We start from the raw sequence: 18,009 nt of genomic DNA on the forward strand, positions 1-18,009 counted from the left end.
CAGATCCAGCAAAAGCCACACTACATGGATCCAACCCCATTCTACCACAATCTGAGGCAGTCTTACGTGGCCAGGAATGCACCCAAGGCAAGCAGAAGCTCATGCCTGTAGATGCCCCCATTACAGGACCACCAGCCTCAGACTTGACTGAGATCCCTGAAGCAGTCTGTGACCCAGCTCTAGTTTCTCTCTACCACGGTTGAGAAGCAGTGTGGCCTGCCCATAAACCAGCCCAGTGACATGATAGGAGCACCCTGAGAATCCTAGTAGGTATAACGTCTGACTGCACCCCTGGTTACAGCTCTGCCAGCCATGGACCTGGCAACAACCACATGACATGGTCTCAGTTCCACTTAGCTGAGAACCCAGAGTCAGTCCCATCAGTTCTGGGACAAGGCAAGAAAAGGACTTCAGCTGCCAAAACCAGTCTAAAGACTGGAAGAGGAGTCTGCTCCTTCAAATGCACAGATGGCAACAAAGAGCCAAGCAAACATGACACCACCAAAGCAACTAATAAGACTCTAGTAATCAACCCCAAACAAATGGGGATCCATGAACTTCTTGACAAAAAATTTAAAATAATTGTCTTAAGGTAGCTTGGTGAATACAGATGGTTAACTAAATGAAATCAGGAAAAAAACAACACATGGACAAAATGAAAATTTTAACTAAGTGAAACCATAAAAAGAGAACCAAACAAACCCTGGAGTTAAAGAATACAATGAAATTCAATAAAGCACTTTATCAGCAGACTTGATCATGTAGAAGAAAAATCGGCTAACTCAAAGATTGGTCACTTGAAATCAATTCAGTTAGAGGAACAAAACAAAAAAGAATGAGAAAGAGTGAAGAAAACCTACATGATTTATGGGACACCTTGAAGTGAATCAGTATTCACATTATGAAAATTCTAGAAGGAGCAAAGATGAGAAAGGGTAGAAAGTTTATTTAAAGAAATAACAGAAAACTTCCCAAATCTTGGGAGAGTAATGAACATCCAGATCCATGATGCCCAAAGAAGCACAAATTAGGATGAACATCAAGAACTTCACTTGACACATTGTAATCAAAATGTCAGAAGTCAAAAAAAAAGAATTTGAAAATAGTAAGAGAAAAGAGACTCATCACATGCATGCTGCTGCTACTGCTAAGTCGCTTCAGTCGTGTCCAACTCTGTGTGATCCCATGGACTGCAGCCTACCAGGCTTCTCCATCCATGATGGGACTCCCCAAATCCCTGCATAAATGTATCAATGGATTTCTCAGAAGAAATCTTGCAGGCCAAGAGAGAGTGTGTGGCACGGTATATTCAAAGTGCTGAAAAACAACTGTGAACCAAAAATACTATATCCCGCAAATCTGTCCATCAGAAACAAAGTAGAGATAAAAACTTTCCCAGACAAGCAGAAATCAAAAGGGAGTTCATTACCACTAGACTTATTATGCAAGAAATGATGAAGGGAATTTTTCAAGTTGATGGAAGGACACTAATTAGCAACATAAAAACGTATGCAAGTATAAACTTTTAGTGGTAAAGGTAAATATATAGTCAAATTCAGAATACGCTAACACTGTAATGGTGGTACATAAATAATTTTTAACTCTAGTATAGAAGTTACAAGATAAACATTTTTAAATAGCAATAGGTACAATAATGTGTTAATGGATATATTATATAAAAAGATATAAATTATACACCAATAGTAAAAAATAGGAGAGAAGTGAAATTATAGAGATTTTTATGTGATTGAAGGCAAATTATTACCAGCTTAATATAAACTGTTTCCTATAAGCCTCATGCTAATCAACAAAGAAAAAGTGTGTACTAAGTATACAAAAGATAAAGGAATGAAAGCAGAGTACAAAAATCAACAGGAAGACAACAAATAGGAGTGAAGGAACCAAGGAACCACAAAATAGAAAAGAGTTGACAAGTGGCAATACTGTTATGCCCTTATCTACTAGTAATGACTTTTAATGTAAGTGGATTGATTCCCCAGTCAAAAGACATAGGCTCAGTGGATTAAAAATCAAGTTCCAACTGTATTCTGCCTACCTGGGACTGATTTTAAATATGAAGAAACACACAAACTAAAAGGTAATAGGTGGTGAAAGATAGCCCATGCAAGTGGTACCCAAAAGACAGCAGAGATGCCTTATATAAGGCAAAATAGAATTTAAGTCAAAAATTGTCACAAGAACCAAGACAGTCATTTTATAATGATAAAGGAGTTAATTTGTCAAAAGAAAAGTCGTAAAACTATATGCACTCAAAATCAAAGCACCTAGGTATAGTAAAGCAAATCTTAAAAGAACTGAAGGGAGAAATAGAAAGCAAGCAATAATACTAAGGAACTTCAGTACCTTACCTTCACTAATAGGTAGATCATCCAGACAGAAAATCAATAAGAAAACAGCACATTTGAGCAATGCTAAAGACCAAATAGACCTAATAACTTTCTATACAATGGCAACACAGTGCACGTTCTTCTCAAGTATACACAAAACATTCTCCAGAATAGGTCATATGATAGGCCACAAAAATAAATCTTAGCCAATTTAAGAAAACTAAAATTATATTGGGTATCTTTTTCAACCAGTGATATGAAACTGAAATGCAATAACAGGAGGAAAACTGAAAAATTAACAGAACAGGTGGAAATTAAAGAACACACTCCTGAGCAACCTGTGGGTCAAAGAAGAAGTCAAAATGGAAAAAGAAAATATCTTAAGACAACCAAAGATAGAAACAAAATATACAAAATGTATGGGATGCAGTAAAACCAGTTCTTAGAGGAAAGTTTACAGTGATAAATGTGTACATTATGAAAAACATCTAAATAAACAACCCAACTCGACACCTAAAGAAACTAGAAAAGAAGGAAAAACTAAGCCCAAAGTTAGGGAAATGACAAAGATTAGAGCAGAAACAAATCGAATAGAGAGCTGTGCTGTGCCTAGTAGCTCAGTCGTGTCTGACTCTTTGTGACCCCATGAACTATAGCCCACTCAGCTCCTTTGTCCATGGGGATTCTCCAGGCAAGAATACTGGAGTGGGTTGCCATGCCCTCCTCCAGGGGATCTTCCCAACCCAGGGATCAAACCCAGGTCTCCTGCATTGCAGGAGGATTTTTTTTACCTACTGAGCTACCCAGGAAGCCCAAGAATACTAGAGTGAGTAGCCTGTCACTTCACCACAGTATCTTCCCGATCCAGGAGTCGAACCGAGGTCTCCTGCATCATAGGTGGATTCTTTACCAGCTCTGCTACCAGGGAAGCCTAAGAAAAGAGAGAAGACTCAATAAATAAAAATCAGAAATAAAAGAGACATTACCACTGATACCACACAAATACAAAGGACTATAGGAGACTACAGTGAACAAAGATACGTTAACAAGTTGGACAACCATGAAAAAATTGATAAATTCTTACAAATATGCAACCTTATAAAAAATTGAAAATCTGAACAGACCAGTTACTATTAAGGAGACTAAATCAATAATCAAAAACCTCCTTGGATTTCTTAAAAGTTCAGAACCAAATGGCTTCACTGATGAATTCTTCCAAACATTTAAAGAAGATTTAATGTCGAACTCTTTCATAAAATTGAAGAAGAGAAAACATTTCCAAACTCATTTTACAAGGCCATCATTACTCTGATACCAAAGCAAGACAAACATACTATAAGCAAATAATAAGCTAATATCCTTGATAAACATAAATGCAAAACTCCTAAAAAATAAATACAAACCAAATTTAAGAGTGTATTAAAAGGATCATAGTGGGATTAATACCTGGGATGCAAGGATGTTTTGACATATACAGATCAATAAATGTGACAAAAACTACATTAAAGAATAAGGTATGAAATTCATATGATCATTTCAATAGATAAAAAGAAAGCATTTCACAAAATATAGTATCATTGATGATTAAAAACTCTCGACAGATTAGATGTAGACAGAATGTACCTCTACATAGTAAAGGCCATTTATAACAAGCACACAACTAACATCATACCCAGTGGTGAAAACCTAAAAACTTTAATAATCATGAAAAACATAGGAGTGCCCAGTCCTGCCAGTTGTATTCACCATAGTACTGTATGTCTTAGAGAAATTAGATAAGAAAAAAAGTAATAAAACATCTAAATTTGAAGAGAAGTAAAATTGTCTTTGTTTATAGGTGATAATGATCTCATATTTTGAAAACTGGAGACTCAGCGTCAAAGCCATTAGAACAAATACACAAATTCAATAAAGCTTCAGGATACAGAACCAGCATTCCACACTCAGTTGCATTAGATGCAACTGAACCAGCAGCAAACTATATGGAAAAAAATTAACAATTCTATTTACAGTAGCGCCAAAAAGAATAAATTACTTAGAATGAATTTATAACCAAGGAAATGAAAAATCTGTAAACTGAAAAACACTGAGGAAATAATTTAACAGTCACAAATAAATATAAAGGTGTTTTTATAAATTGAATGAAATAATAATGTTAAAACATCCAAACTACACAAAGCCATCTATGGAGTCAATAAAATCCGTATCAAATTCCAATGGTGTTTTCACAGAAGTAAAGAAAACTCCTAAAATCACATTGAACTTCTAAAGACCTGAAATAGCCAAACCATTCTGGAACAAGGACAGCAACAAAAACTGGATGCGTCATGCGTCCTAATTTCAAAATACATTATGAAGTTTTCGTAATCAAAACAGTACAATGCTGGTATAAAACAGTATATAGTTACGGCACAGAGTGGAGAGTACAGAAATAAATGCATACGTTTGTGGTCAGCTGATGTTTGACAAGGCTGTCAAGAACACACACAGGGAAAGTATAATCTCTTCAATAAACGGTGCTAGAAAAACTGGACATTTAGATGTGGAAGAAAAACTGGACCCTTACCACACACCATATACAAAAATCAGCTCATAATGTATTAAAGGCTTAAATGGGCATTCTGAAATTGTGAAACTGCTAGAAGGAAACAAACGGGAAAAGCTTCTTGACATTGGTCTTGGCAGTGATTTTTTTTTTTTTTGGCTATGACCCCACAAGTACAGGTAACAAAAGCAAAACTATTCAAATGAAGTTACATCAAACTGAGACCTTCCTACACAGCAAATAAAATAGTCAACAGAGTACAGAGACACTATGGCATAGGAAAAAATGTTTGCAAATAATATACCTGATAAGGAGTTAATTTTCAAAATATATAATAAACTTGAACAACTCAATGGCAAAAGAAAAAAAAATTGGGCAAAGGATCTCATCAGATTTTTCTCAGAAGATGACAGAGCTAAGCAATAGGTATATCAAAAGGCACTTATCATCAAGGGAATGCAAATTTAACCCACAGTGAGGTATCACCTCATACCTGTTAGGATGCCTATTGTCTAAAAGACAAAAGATACCAAGTGTTGACAAGAATGTGGAGAATAGGGAACCCTTCTATCCTGTTCAGTTCAGTTCAGTCGCTCAGTCGTGTCCGACTCTTTGCGACCCCATGAATCACAGCACGCCAGGCCTCCCTGTCCATCACCAACTCCCGGAGTTCACTCAGACTCACGTCCATCGAGTCAGTGATGCCATCCAGCCATCTCATCCTCTGTCGTCCCCTTCTCCTCCTGCCCCCAATCCCTCCCAGCATCAGAGTCTTTTCCAATGAGTCAACTCTTCGCATGACGTGGCCAGAGTACTGGAGTTTCAGCTTTAGCATCATTCCTTCCAAAGAAATCCCAGGGCTGATCTCCTTCAGAATGGACTGGTTGGATCTCCTTGCAGTCCAAGGGACTCTCAAGAGTCTTCTCCAACACCACAGTTCAAAAGCATCAATTTTTCCGCGCTCAGCCTTCTTCACAGACCAACTCTCACATCCATACATGACCACAGGAAAAACCGTAACCTTGACTAGATGGACCTTTGCTGCCAAAGTAATGTCGCTGCTTTTCAATATGCTATCTAGGTTGGTCATAACTTTCCTTCCAAGGAGTAAGCGTCTTTTAATTTCATGGCTGCAATCACCATCTGCAGTGATTTTGGAGCCCAAAAAAATAAAGTCTGCCACTGTTTCCACTGTTTCCTCATCTATTTCCCATGAAGTGATGGGACCGGATGCCATGATCTTCGTTTTCTGAATGTTGAGCTTTAAGCCAACTTTTTCACTCTCCTCTTTCACTTTCATCAAGAGGCTTTTTAGTTCCTCTTCACTTTCTGCCATAAGGGTGGTGTCATCTGCATATCTGAGGTTATTGATATTTCTCCCAGCAATCTTGATTCCAGCTTGTGTTTCTTCCAGTCCAGTGTTTCTCATGATGTACTCTGCATAGAAGTTAAATAAGCAGGATGACAATATACAGCCTTGACTTACTCCTTTTCTGATTTGGAACCAGTCTGTTGTTCCATGTCCAGTTCTAACTGTTGCTTCCTGACCTGCATACAGATTTCTCAAGAGGCAGGTCAAGTGGTCTGGTATTCCTATCTCTTTCAGAATTTTCCAGTTTATTGTGATCCACACAGTCAAAGGCTTTGGCATAGTCAATAAAGCAGAAATAGATGTTTTTCTGAAACTCTCTTGCTTTTTGCATGATCCAGTGGATGTTGGCAATTTGATCTCTGGTTCCTCTGCCTTTTCTCAAACCAGCTTCAACATCAGGAAGTTCGTGGTTCACCTATTGCTGAAGCCTGGCTTGGAGAATTTTGAGCATTACTTTACCAGCATGTGAGATGAGTGCAATTGTGCAGTAGTTTGAGCATTCTTTGGCATTGCCTTTCTTTGAGATTGGAATGAAAACTGACCTTTTCCAGTCCTGTAGCCACTGCTGAGTTTTCCAAATTTGCTGGCATATTGAGTGCAGCACTTTCACAGCATCATCTTTCAGGATTGCTGTTAGTGGGAATGTAAATTAGTGCAACCACAATGGAAAACAGTATGGAGGTGCCTCAAAAAATTAAAAGTAGAACTACCGTATGATCCAGCAATCCTATTTCAGAGTATAGATCCAAAGACAACAAAATGATTGTCTCAAAGAGATATCTGCATTCCCATATTCATTGCAATCAGTATTATTGACGATAGCCAAGGTATTGGGATAACCTAAGTGCCTGTTGACAGAAGAAAAGATAAAGAAAAGGTGTGTGTGTATGGGAATGGAGATATATATTCTCTAGGAATCACCTCCTTTCTCTTTTATTTTCTTACAAATAATTTGTTGAAAACCTGGGTTGTTTGTGTTGTAGAGTCTTCTCTACCCACATGCATTATATCATTTCATTTACCTTGTTTCCTGCCCCATGCATTTTTTAAAAAATTAGATCAAGAGGCCTGATCTGATTCAGCTTTGACTTTTTTGCAAGAATTGTTTATAAATGGTAGCAATTTGGACTCCCGTTTGGAGGCACATAATGTGTTGTTATTTTTGATCTTAGCATCTTTCTGACTTGAGCATCATTTGAGGATCATTATCTAGATCCATCATTTTATTAGGAACTTTATTAGCCAAGTTTGAGACAGGAAAAAAGGAGCTACAAGTATTACGGCAGTAAAGGATCTTATATATTTCCTATGACACCCAATGACTAGGGAATGTTCATAGTACTTGATTACCTGGGATTGAAAAGATGGAAATTTTAAAAGATAGGAATAAAAATTAGCAGTATGTTGAAACAATATACATGTTTGGAGGTCTTGTCCCTCAGTAATCCATTGTTGAGAAAGTTCAAGAAATATAACCTGTTTAAACTGTGATAAAATAAGTTTATACAACTAGCAGTTTTTTTTTTTAATTTGAATTGTCTTATGATAATTCATAATTTAGTATAGTCACCAAATGTCTTCTACAGAGTTGATTGATGATTAAAGGAGTTTTGATTATTACCTGTCCACCTTCCTCATCATTAGCTTTCGTTTGTCCTCCTGAAGTCCTTGATTCTCAGTGTTAATAATACTTGGAAAGAGGTTTCACGTTGACTTCCTTAGTGAGTGATAGCAATTCAGTTTTCTGTTATTAGTTAAGATTGCTAAATGGAGTATATTTGGTTGGTGTAACATACATTGTAAAACCGCACAGTTTAAGTCTACAGTGAAGATAAATGACTCAGAACAAAGAAAACAAGTCTGCAGTATAAAATATGGACAGACTTCTTGACGTCTATTCCAGATCATTAAGTTTAAAGGTTCTTTTTGTTTTGTTTTTTTAATCAGTTCCTCGGAAGAGATATCACGTTGCCAAGAAATGATTCAGAAACTTCAAAATATATTGGAGTCTGAGAGAGAGAACTGTGGATTTGTCAGTGAACAAAGGTTGAAACTTCAGCAGGAAAATGAACAGTTACAGAAACAGACTGAAGATTTGAGAAAGATTGCTCTCGAGGTTCAAAAAAAAGCCAAATTAAAGGTATATTCAAATCTAATTAGAATTAAATGTGTACCTGTGAAATTCAAAATATAGAGAATATTTACAGAGACCTATTAAAACATTTTTAAGACCTCTTTTTTTTAGTTTTTGCCTTCTCATCAGATAGCACTAAATCATAATGCAGAGCATTAACCAGTCTTTTCTGTATTGTAGAACTTGGCAAGCATACTTGAAAATGATTGCTTTCGCTATCCACACACAAAAAAATGCTTTTCCAACCATGAAATGCACTGATATTCCTGCCAAAGCAATTTAAGCGGTGCTAGCAAAACTATAGATAACTTTACGGACTGCTGTCCTCTTTTCCCTCTAAAATGTGCTGTACTCAGTCGCTCCGTCATGTCTGACTCTTTGCAACCCCATGGACCTGCCAGGCTTCTCTGTCCATGGGGATTCTCCAGGCAAGACTACTGAAGTAGGTTGCCATGCCCTCCTCCAGGGGAGCTTCCCAATCCAGGAATCAAACCGTCTCCCGCATTGAAGGCAGATTCTTTACCATCTGAACCACCTAATAGCCACTCAAAAATAGAGCTCTTAAAACTGGCTCTGCAGATAATGGTACATCAGTATGCTCTGAGAACTACTCATAGGTAGTCTAAAAATTCCACTCCAGGGAAAAGGCAAGGGACAAAAGTGTCCTCTGGAAAAAAATTCCCTTTTCTCTCTCCTCCCCACCTGCTTCTTTCTCTAATGCTTATATGATTTGGCAGTAGGGATGTGATAACCTGTTTGAGGGAGTTTCAAGCACAGGTATCACCATCAGTATGTTGTGCCTTTCCCCATTCTATGTGACTTTTGTAAAAGTGGCATTAACTCTTTTTTTTTATTTTAGTTGACCTTATTATGTTTCATTTATATATAAAACATAGCTATTTATATTAAATATATATGCATTTTGAATACTATTTAAAAATTTTAAAAATTATTTAGAACTGTATCAGTTGATTGTATTTGTGTCTGGGGTGCGAAGGGGGAGTCCTTAAAAGTGGCGTTTACTTTTTATGAGAAAGGTCTGTGTCTTCCATTTTCATAGTAAGGACATGGGGCGGTAGCATTAGTGTTTCACTTGGTCTTTCACTACTGTGAGGACTCGAAGCCACATCCCAACCTAATTCATATCAGCGTATTTTATTGAATGCCTCCTATTGCAAATGTCAAACACTGTGGCTATTTATAAAAGTAAACTGAAAAAGAGACTCTTACATATCATACAAAGAAGCTTGTGCTTTTTTGCTTTAATCTGTGAGGAATCTTTGAAAAACAAAGGGGAAAAATCACACTCCCAGGTATCAAGACTTGATATAAAGCTATACTAATTAAGACAGTGTGTAATCAACAGAATAATCAACCTGATCAATAGAACAAACAGAATCCAGGGACAAACCCAGTTTTCATAATCACCTCATTATAACAAAGGCACCACAAAAGTTCAGAAGGGAAATAATTATCTTTACAATAAATATTGTGACTTCAGCTCAGTCCATATTTTTAAAATAAACCTTGATCCTTATATCACACCATTTATTTAAATTAATTTGAGCTGCCTTATAGACCTAAATGTGAAATATAAAATGATGGAGCTTCAAGGAGAAACTTCATGATCTTGGCTAAGAAAGAATTTCCTAAACAGAACAAAAAGAGAGCTAATCATAATGAAAAGGTAGATGAATTGGATTTCTTTAAAATTAAGATTTTTAACTCATCAAAAGGGACACCATTAAGAGAGTAAAAAGTAGAAGAAAGTATTTATAATACATACAACCAAAAAAAAAGACTCATATCTATAATATAAAAACTTTTACCAGTAAATAATGAAATAGTAAGAAAAAAAGTTAATCAAAAGAAAAAAACAGACACCCCATTTCCAAAAATGAACAAAAGAATTAGTCTATAAAAGAGAATACATGAAAAAAAGTTCAACTTCATTATTTACTGTGGAAATATAATTAAAACTATAATGAAGTACTATAGCATGCATACCAGAATGACTAAAATTTTAAAACCTGACAGTATCAAGTGTGGACAAAGTTGTAAAAAATCCAGCACCTTCGTAGGTTATTTTTGTTATATAAATTGGTACAGCCACCATTTGGTAGTATCTTTTTAAGTTGGACACACATACTATGCCAAATAATAAAAATGCTAGCTACATACCCAGCTGGTATCAGTGCTTGTGTTCATCAAAATATGTGTACAAGAATATTCATAGAAATTTTAATCTTATCAAAACACTGGAAATAATTCAAACGTCCATCGATGTGAGATGACATAAATTATGGTATGTTCATATATGGAATAGATGAAAAGAATGAACTGCATCTATAAGCAATGGCAGATGAGTCTCACAGACATAATATTGGAAAAAGAAGCCAGACATTAAAAAACTTACAGTATATTAATTTCATTATATGCAAATGAAGAACAGGCATAATTACCTATAAGGATGGGATCAGAATAGTGGTTGCATTTTCGGTGGATGAATACTGATTAGAAGGGTACATAAGAGAGCCAGTTTCTGAGGTAGCTAAATCTGGGTGGTGATGCTTATATGTCACTATATGTATAAAAATTGAGTTGTACCCTTAAAATTCATGTTCAATATGTCATTGTAAGCTAGAGAGAGGTAAATCTTGGCAGAAGAAGGTAAGTAGAATTGTAGATCAAGCAGGAGTGGCTATGAATTTGATGATTATGGAAACTAGGCGATAAGCATATAGGGATTCATTGTAAAGTTTTTCTATTGTGTATATGCTTGAAAGTTTCTATATTGAAACATTTCCATAATTTAAAAATGACAGTGTACTTTGAAAAAATCTTAAATTTTCTTATTTTTAAATGTCATATTATAAATTTCATATGAATTAATAACTAAAAACTATTAGTGACCATATACAGCATTAGTAGGAAATGAAGTTGAATATTTAACTGATAGATGGGAAAGAACTTTGTCAGCAAAACTGAAAAATGGGAGAATTGCAAATAAATAAATATATTGATAGATTTATATATAAGGTTTTTGTTTTTTTTAATTTTATTTTGTTTTTAAACTTTACAAAATTGTATTAGTTTTGCCAAATATCGAAATGAATCTGCCACAGGTATACATGTGTTCCCCATCCTGAACCTTCCTCCCTCCCCATACCATCCCTCTGGGTCGTCCCAGTGCACCAGCCCCAAGCAACCAGTATCGTGCATCAAACCTGGAATGGCAACTCATTTCATACATGATATTATACATGTTTCAATGCCATTCTCCCAAATCTTCCCACCCTCTCCCTCTCCAACAGAGTCCATAAGACTGTTCTATACATCAGTGTCTCTTTTGCTGTCTTGTACACAGGGTTATTGTTACCATCTTTCTAAATTCCATATATATGCGTTAGTATACTGTTTTTAAATATGTAAAACAACTTTAAAAATATTTTAAAGAGAAATAACTGGATGAAATAGTTTTAATAAATATGACAGAAGACAAAGATCATACAAGGAGCTTTAAAAAATATGAAAAAATTGTAACCCAATAGGGAAACATGTATGAGACGTGAGCAGAATTCACAAACTAAGAAAAACAAATTGCTAATAAACAAGTTTTTTAAAAGTTTAAACTCTGTATTAATTAACTGCAAAGTTGTCAGTTTGAGTGAATGTGCAGCTGCAGTTGTAAAATGGTACACATTGAGAGTCTAAAATTTAGTCATAATAGAATAATTACAGTGTCTTATAATTTAAGGAAGTTCATTGCAACATTATTTGTAATAAATTAAAAACAACCTATCTAGAAATAGTTAAATTATGGTACATTTATAAAGTGCTGTATTGAGTCATCATTAAAAATCACGTTTCCAAATAATTTATAATGTGTTTGTATTGTTATGTCCTAAGTATTTTTTAAAATGAAAACTAAAAATAAAAATATATTTTAAAATATTTTTAAATATTTTTAAAAATATATATATGTATTTATATATATTGTAATCCTGTATCCACTAATCTCAATTTTAAAATTCATAAATAACAATGATGTAAAAGTTAGAGGTAGTTATCTCTCTGAGTTGTAGATTACAGAGACTATATATTTGTCTTTTTAATTTTTTTATATTTTGCATAATTTTACAGTATACTTGTGTTTTGGGGATTGGGTTCTTATAATGGGAGAGAAGGGAATGCATGAATTTCCCCTACTTGATACTGCATTTAGTCTATCTTTAATTCAGAATAATAACTGATGTTTCTTGGAAAAACAAAAAGAAAGTTTTCCTACCAGAAATGCTCCCTTTATGCCAAGTCTGCATGTAGCTTAAGAAAAGAATCATTGGTGAATAAGGGACTGCTGCTAAGTCACTTCAGTCGTGTCCGACTCTGTGCGACCCCATAGACGGCAGCCCGCCAGGCTCCCCCATCCCTGGGATTGTCTAGGCAAGAATACTGGAGTGGGTTGCCATTTCCTTCTCCAGTGCATGAAAGTGAAAAGTCAAAGTGAAGTCTCTCAGTCGTGTCCGACTCTTAGCGACCCTATGGACTGCAGCCTACCAGGCTCCTCTGTCCATGGGATTTTTCAGACAAGAGTACTGCACTGGGGTGCCATTGCCTTCTCCAAAATAAGGGACTGCTACTGCTGCTAAGTCACTCTGTGCGACCGCATAGATGGCAGCCCACCAGGCTCTGCCGTCCCTGGGATTCTCCAGGCAAGAACACTGGAGTGGGTTGCCATTTCCTTCTCCAAAATAAGGGACTAGATAGCTGTAATTCTATTTTATGGAGGAGGGCTGTCAGATAAATTGCTTTCTAGCTGATTCCTTCTTTGACAACATAAGAATCTAGTACTACACTTTGCTGCTTTTCTCCCCCATGAAAAAGTGTGGGATCTTTAGGAGCCAGAAAGATCAAAACAGTTGGTTATTCAGAGGGCAGTTGGTTGAGAACCATAACAACTTATTTTATGAAGTTTTCATTTGATCTTAAAGCCACTACCCAGTTTCCTCTTTTCCTAACTCCTTCCTTCTTTCTGCAAAGGATCTACATATCTTTGTGGTCTAAATACTCCTCATAAAAATATAAAATTAGGAGATGGTTAGTTTTTAGCAATCCTGTCTACATGAGTGAATAGTTTTGTGCAAAGGAAGGACACAAAGGAAGAGGGGAAGGAGACCATAAATCTGTTTTTCCGACCCTGCATTCTGAATTGAATCATTAGTAAGACTTTTGTTTTGAAGACAGAGTTGTCTTGGCCCTTATCCATCCTGCATCATTGCAGACCTGTCCAGTTTAAGTCGGAACTGTGTCAACTGAAGGATCTGGGGTTCATTCAAAGACTGAATTTTGATACCTTTATTATGATTCAGACACTAAAGATGTAATAGTAAACGAAAAAGACATGGTCCCCATCCTTAACAACTTATTATTTGCATGGAGGTAGGCAAACTTTAATTGTATCTTTGCAAACTAGTAAATGCTCTTTAGGAAAAGCATAGGACACTATGAGAGCTTTTTCTAGATAGATAGTAAGAGAATTTCCCTGTGGGAGCAGTAAGTTAGCTAAGTTCTAAAAGTTGAGTAGAAATAACTAAGATAAGCAGGAGGGGAAAGATTATTCTAGTCAAAGGGAGCATGTAAGAAGATCCAGGAATGAGAATGCATTGTGACAGAAACAAAGAGAAGGGAACAGTAGTATAACACAGTCTCATAGAATTAGGTAGAGAGCAGGTTATCATGAAGGACCTTGGAATAAGGCTTGTCAAGCTTGTCAAGTAGAAATGGGGAGTTAACTAGGCAGGAAGAGTGATAAAACTATGTAGATTTATAGATCAGTTTTTAATACATGATGTATGTGAGAGAGACAGAGGCAGAATTAAATACTTCCACCTAAGATAGCAGAACCGTGGCTTCTCCAGAGAAAGTGGAGATCGAGGCAAGGAAGGATATTCAGTTCAAAATTTGTAAAATTCAGTAATTTAAAAATGTTTTAAATAGAGCAGAAGTCACAGAGCCTCGGGAGGCTTGCCCAGGAGTGATATGATACAAAATTAATAAATCCAAGGTAGTTTTTCCAGTGCCAGTATTTATAAAGTCGGTCTTGTACTTGTGTACCATTTGAGAAAGCAAGTTTAAGAGATTTCGGAAGTGTGCAGCATTGAGCAGAAGTAATGAGGACAGAATGTTTGTAGTTTTCCCCCACGAGCCATGAGTTTAGCTGCTGTTGAGTTTTCTTTGTTTTTTGAATCAATAAAATTGAGGCTTCTTATTCATTCTTTTTTCAGTTTGAAAGTAGTCATATTTAATAACTTACTAGAAGCCATTCCAGCTGTGACCATTTTTAAAGTACATTTCTTTTAAAATATCACAAGATAGGTGTTCCTTATAATATTTCTTGAGTGTAGCAAGATACAGATAGCCTGAGAGTAAAAGAAATTGTTCTAGTAACTACTTAACTATTTTATCAGTTGCCTCAAATATGGTAATGTAGTTTCATTCTAGATGTATATGAAAGCAGACAGTTCATTACATACATTGGGTACTTTAGAGCATTCGGGTTAATTCTCTCCTTGAACCTCAAGTTGAGAAAGCTTTAGGGTATCCAAAGAGCATTTATTCATATGTTCATTCTACATTAAGGTTTTTTTTTTTTTTTTACTATAATAACATAAATAACCTAGAAATAATTGAAGACATTTACATATAACTTTCTGAAAAGCATTTTAGTCTTTTCTGGAGGGGAGGGGAAATTGTCCGTGTATACCGTAACTGTGGTAGTAAAGGAATTCCCGTATATAATTTTTTTTTTTAACTTTACAAAGCTCTTTGAAAGAACCTGAACTTTAGTATGTAAATCAAAAGTGGCTTGAGGAGCCTCTCAGAGGAGCTTTTGATGAACACATCAGGGTGCTGGGAGCATGGCATACTTGGAGAGGGCTTGGAAGCTCTGCACACCCCCTACCATCCTGTACCTTGTTGTGTATCTCTATTCCATCTGGCTCTGCTGGAGTTGTATCCTTTATAATAAGCCAATAAACATCTTTTTGTGTGTTTTAAAAAACATAAATGGCTTCAATTTAAACCCAGCTCTCAGTTACTAAGAGCATGAACATTTATTGTCCATCCAGGCAGCAAAAGTAAAAATAGATCATGAAAGCAGGTTTATATTAGTGGTATGTTTTTTTCCTACTGTCATTTCAAGGTGTTGGGGAAAGTGTTAAAAAATGTGTCAGTCAGTCAGTTCAGTTCAGTCGCTCAGTCGTGTCCAGCTCTTTGCAACCCCATGAATCGCAGCACGCCAGGCCTCCCTGTCCCATCACCGACTCTCGGAGTTCACTCAGACTCACGTCCATCGAGTCAGTGATGCCATCCAGCCATCTCATCCTCTGTCGTCCCCTTCTCCTCCTGTCCCCAATCCCTCCCAGCATCAGAGTCTTTTCCAGTGAGTCAACTCTTCACATGAAGTGGCCAAAGTACTGGAGTTTCAGCTTTAGCATCATTCCTTCCAAAAAATCCCAGGGCTGATCTCCTTCAGAATGGACTGGTTAGATCTCCTTACAGTCCAAGGGACTCTCAAGAGTCTTCTCCAACACCACAGTTCAAAAGCATCAATTCTTTGGCGCTCAGCCTTCTTCACAGTCCAACTCGCACATCCATACATGACCGCTGGAAAAACCATAGCCTTGACTAGCCGGACCTTTGTTGGCAAAGTAATGTCTCTGCTTTTGAATATGCCATCTAGGTTGGTCATAACTTTCCTTCCAAGGAGTAAATGTCTTTTAATTTCATGGCTGCAGTCACCATCTGTAGTGATTTTGGAGCCCCCAAAAATAAAGTCTGACACTGTTCCCACTGTTTCCCCATCTATTTCCCATGAAGTGATGGGGCCAGATGCCATGATCTTCATTTTCTGAATGTTGAGCTTTAAGCCAACTTTTTCACTCTCCTCTTTCACTTTCATCAAGAGGCTTTTTAGTTCCTCTTCACTTTCTGCCATAAGGGTGGTGTCAGCTGCATATCTGAGGTTATTGATATTTCTCCATCTTAATTCTGCTTTCATTAAATTTGTACTATAACATAGGATAAGTCTTCATCTATGATGGAGACAAATTGTAAAATTAATTTTTATATAGATTCCTCATCCAAACATTTCTATGCCACAGACCACACAATAAATGATTGTATTTATCAGTGATCACTATGTCTCCTAGAATAACAGAAAAGAAAAAGAAAATACTATTTTCATTTTATTCCTTAGATCAGTACAATGGAGCATGAATTTTCAATAAAGGAACATGCGTTTGAAGTTCAATTAAGAGAAATGGAAGACAGTAATCGAAATTCCACTGTTGAACTGAGGCATCTCTTAGCTACTACACAGAAAGCAGCCAATAGGTGGAAAGAAGAAACAAAGAAACTCACTGAAAGTGCAGAAATTAGAATCAATAATCTAAAGTAAGTCCACTATTAATTCTTTGGTACATTGTACAGAAAAATTATTTAACCTTTAGTTTAATGTCCTTGCCATAATCTTTTTGTAAAAATATGTAAGTCTGTACCTTATATTTTTTACAGCAAATATTAAATTACTATGAAAAATGTTGACAATTATAGATCAAACTAACATTGTTTGTTTTATAAGTTGTATGCATATCCCAGGAAATACAATGGTTTTTGTTGGGCATGGCAGTTTAGAATCTTAATACTATTCATGTATAGATAGAGCATAGTAATGTTCCATAGTTGCAAGAGAATCTATTTGGCCTGCAAAGCCTAATATTTGTTCTTTGGCCCTTTAAGAAAAAGTTTGCTGACGTTTGCCCAGGAAGAACGTGAACTTTTATGATGAATGAAATGGGAAGCTATGAAGGGCTTTTAACAAAATAATATGATCGGGCTTAAATGTTCAACAGGTCACTTTGACTGCTCTATGATGAATAGCCTGGAGAGGGTCAAGGGTAGAAGAAGAGAGAAGATGAATCAGTACTGTGACAATCCAAGTACAAAATGATGGTAACTTGGATTAAGTTTCGAAGGACTGGAAATCATTTTTTTAAAGTTTGCTTTGGGCCATGTTAAGTATGAGCTACCTAAAAGATCTTTAAGTCAGAATAAAAAAAAAAAAAGAATATCACCTTGTTAGGTTCACAAGTTTGGAGTTCAGGGAAGATATTGCAACAAGAGCTATAAATTTAGGAGTGATTAACATACACATAATTTTTAAAGTCATGGAATTAGAAGGTATAGAAAATATGTCTGGATAGGGAAATTAGGCAACTGAGGACTAAGTTCTAAAATTTAGTTTGGAGAAATGAAAATTTAGCTGAGCCTGAGAAAAAATTCTGGGACAAACAGGAGAAAGAATAGTAAAAAAAAAAAAAAAAAAAACTCAAAAAGAATGACATAAAAATAGATGATATTTACTTTTTACAGATGGATAAACGGAGTCTGAGTGACATAAAGGAACTTGTTCAAGGTCAGATAGCTAACAAAGTAAAAGATCCTGGTTTCAAATTTAGTCAGCTTGGATATAGTCAATATGGTCCTAACCATTAAAGTTTGCTTTGTTTTTTTTTTTTTTTTTTTTTGCCAGTTTATTTCTTTTTATTGA

General features: G+C 35.9%; 1 protein-coding gene across 7 annotated transcripts in view; it reads left to right on the plus strand.

Moving 5' to 3' along the window:
• SCLT1 (sodium channel and clathrin linker 1) overlaps positions 1-18,009 on the plus strand; it is a 238,407-nt gene that overhangs the window by 150,900 nt on the left and 69,498 nt on the right. For all 7 annotated transcript variants that reach the window (XR_009491020.1, XR_009491017.1, XR_009491018.1 and 4 more), the window contains 2 exons: positions 8,213-8,405; positions 16,657-16,853. Coding sequence is in view for 3 of the 7 variants with exons in the window: in XM_010813763.4 (XP_010812065.2) it covers positions 8,213-8,405; positions 16,657-16,853 (390 nt within the window). In the remaining 4 variants the exon portion in view is untranslated. The remainder of the gene's footprint in view (positions 1-8,212; positions 8,406-16,656; positions 16,854-18,009) is intronic.

This window comes from Bos taurus, chromosome 17 (assembly GCF_002263795.3).
Source record: "Bos taurus isolate L1 Dominette 01449 registration number 42190680 breed Hereford chromosome 17, ARS-UCD2.0, whole genome shotgun sequence".
Lineage (NCBI taxonomy): Eukaryota > Metazoa > Chordata > Mammalia > Artiodactyla > Bovidae > Bos > Bos taurus.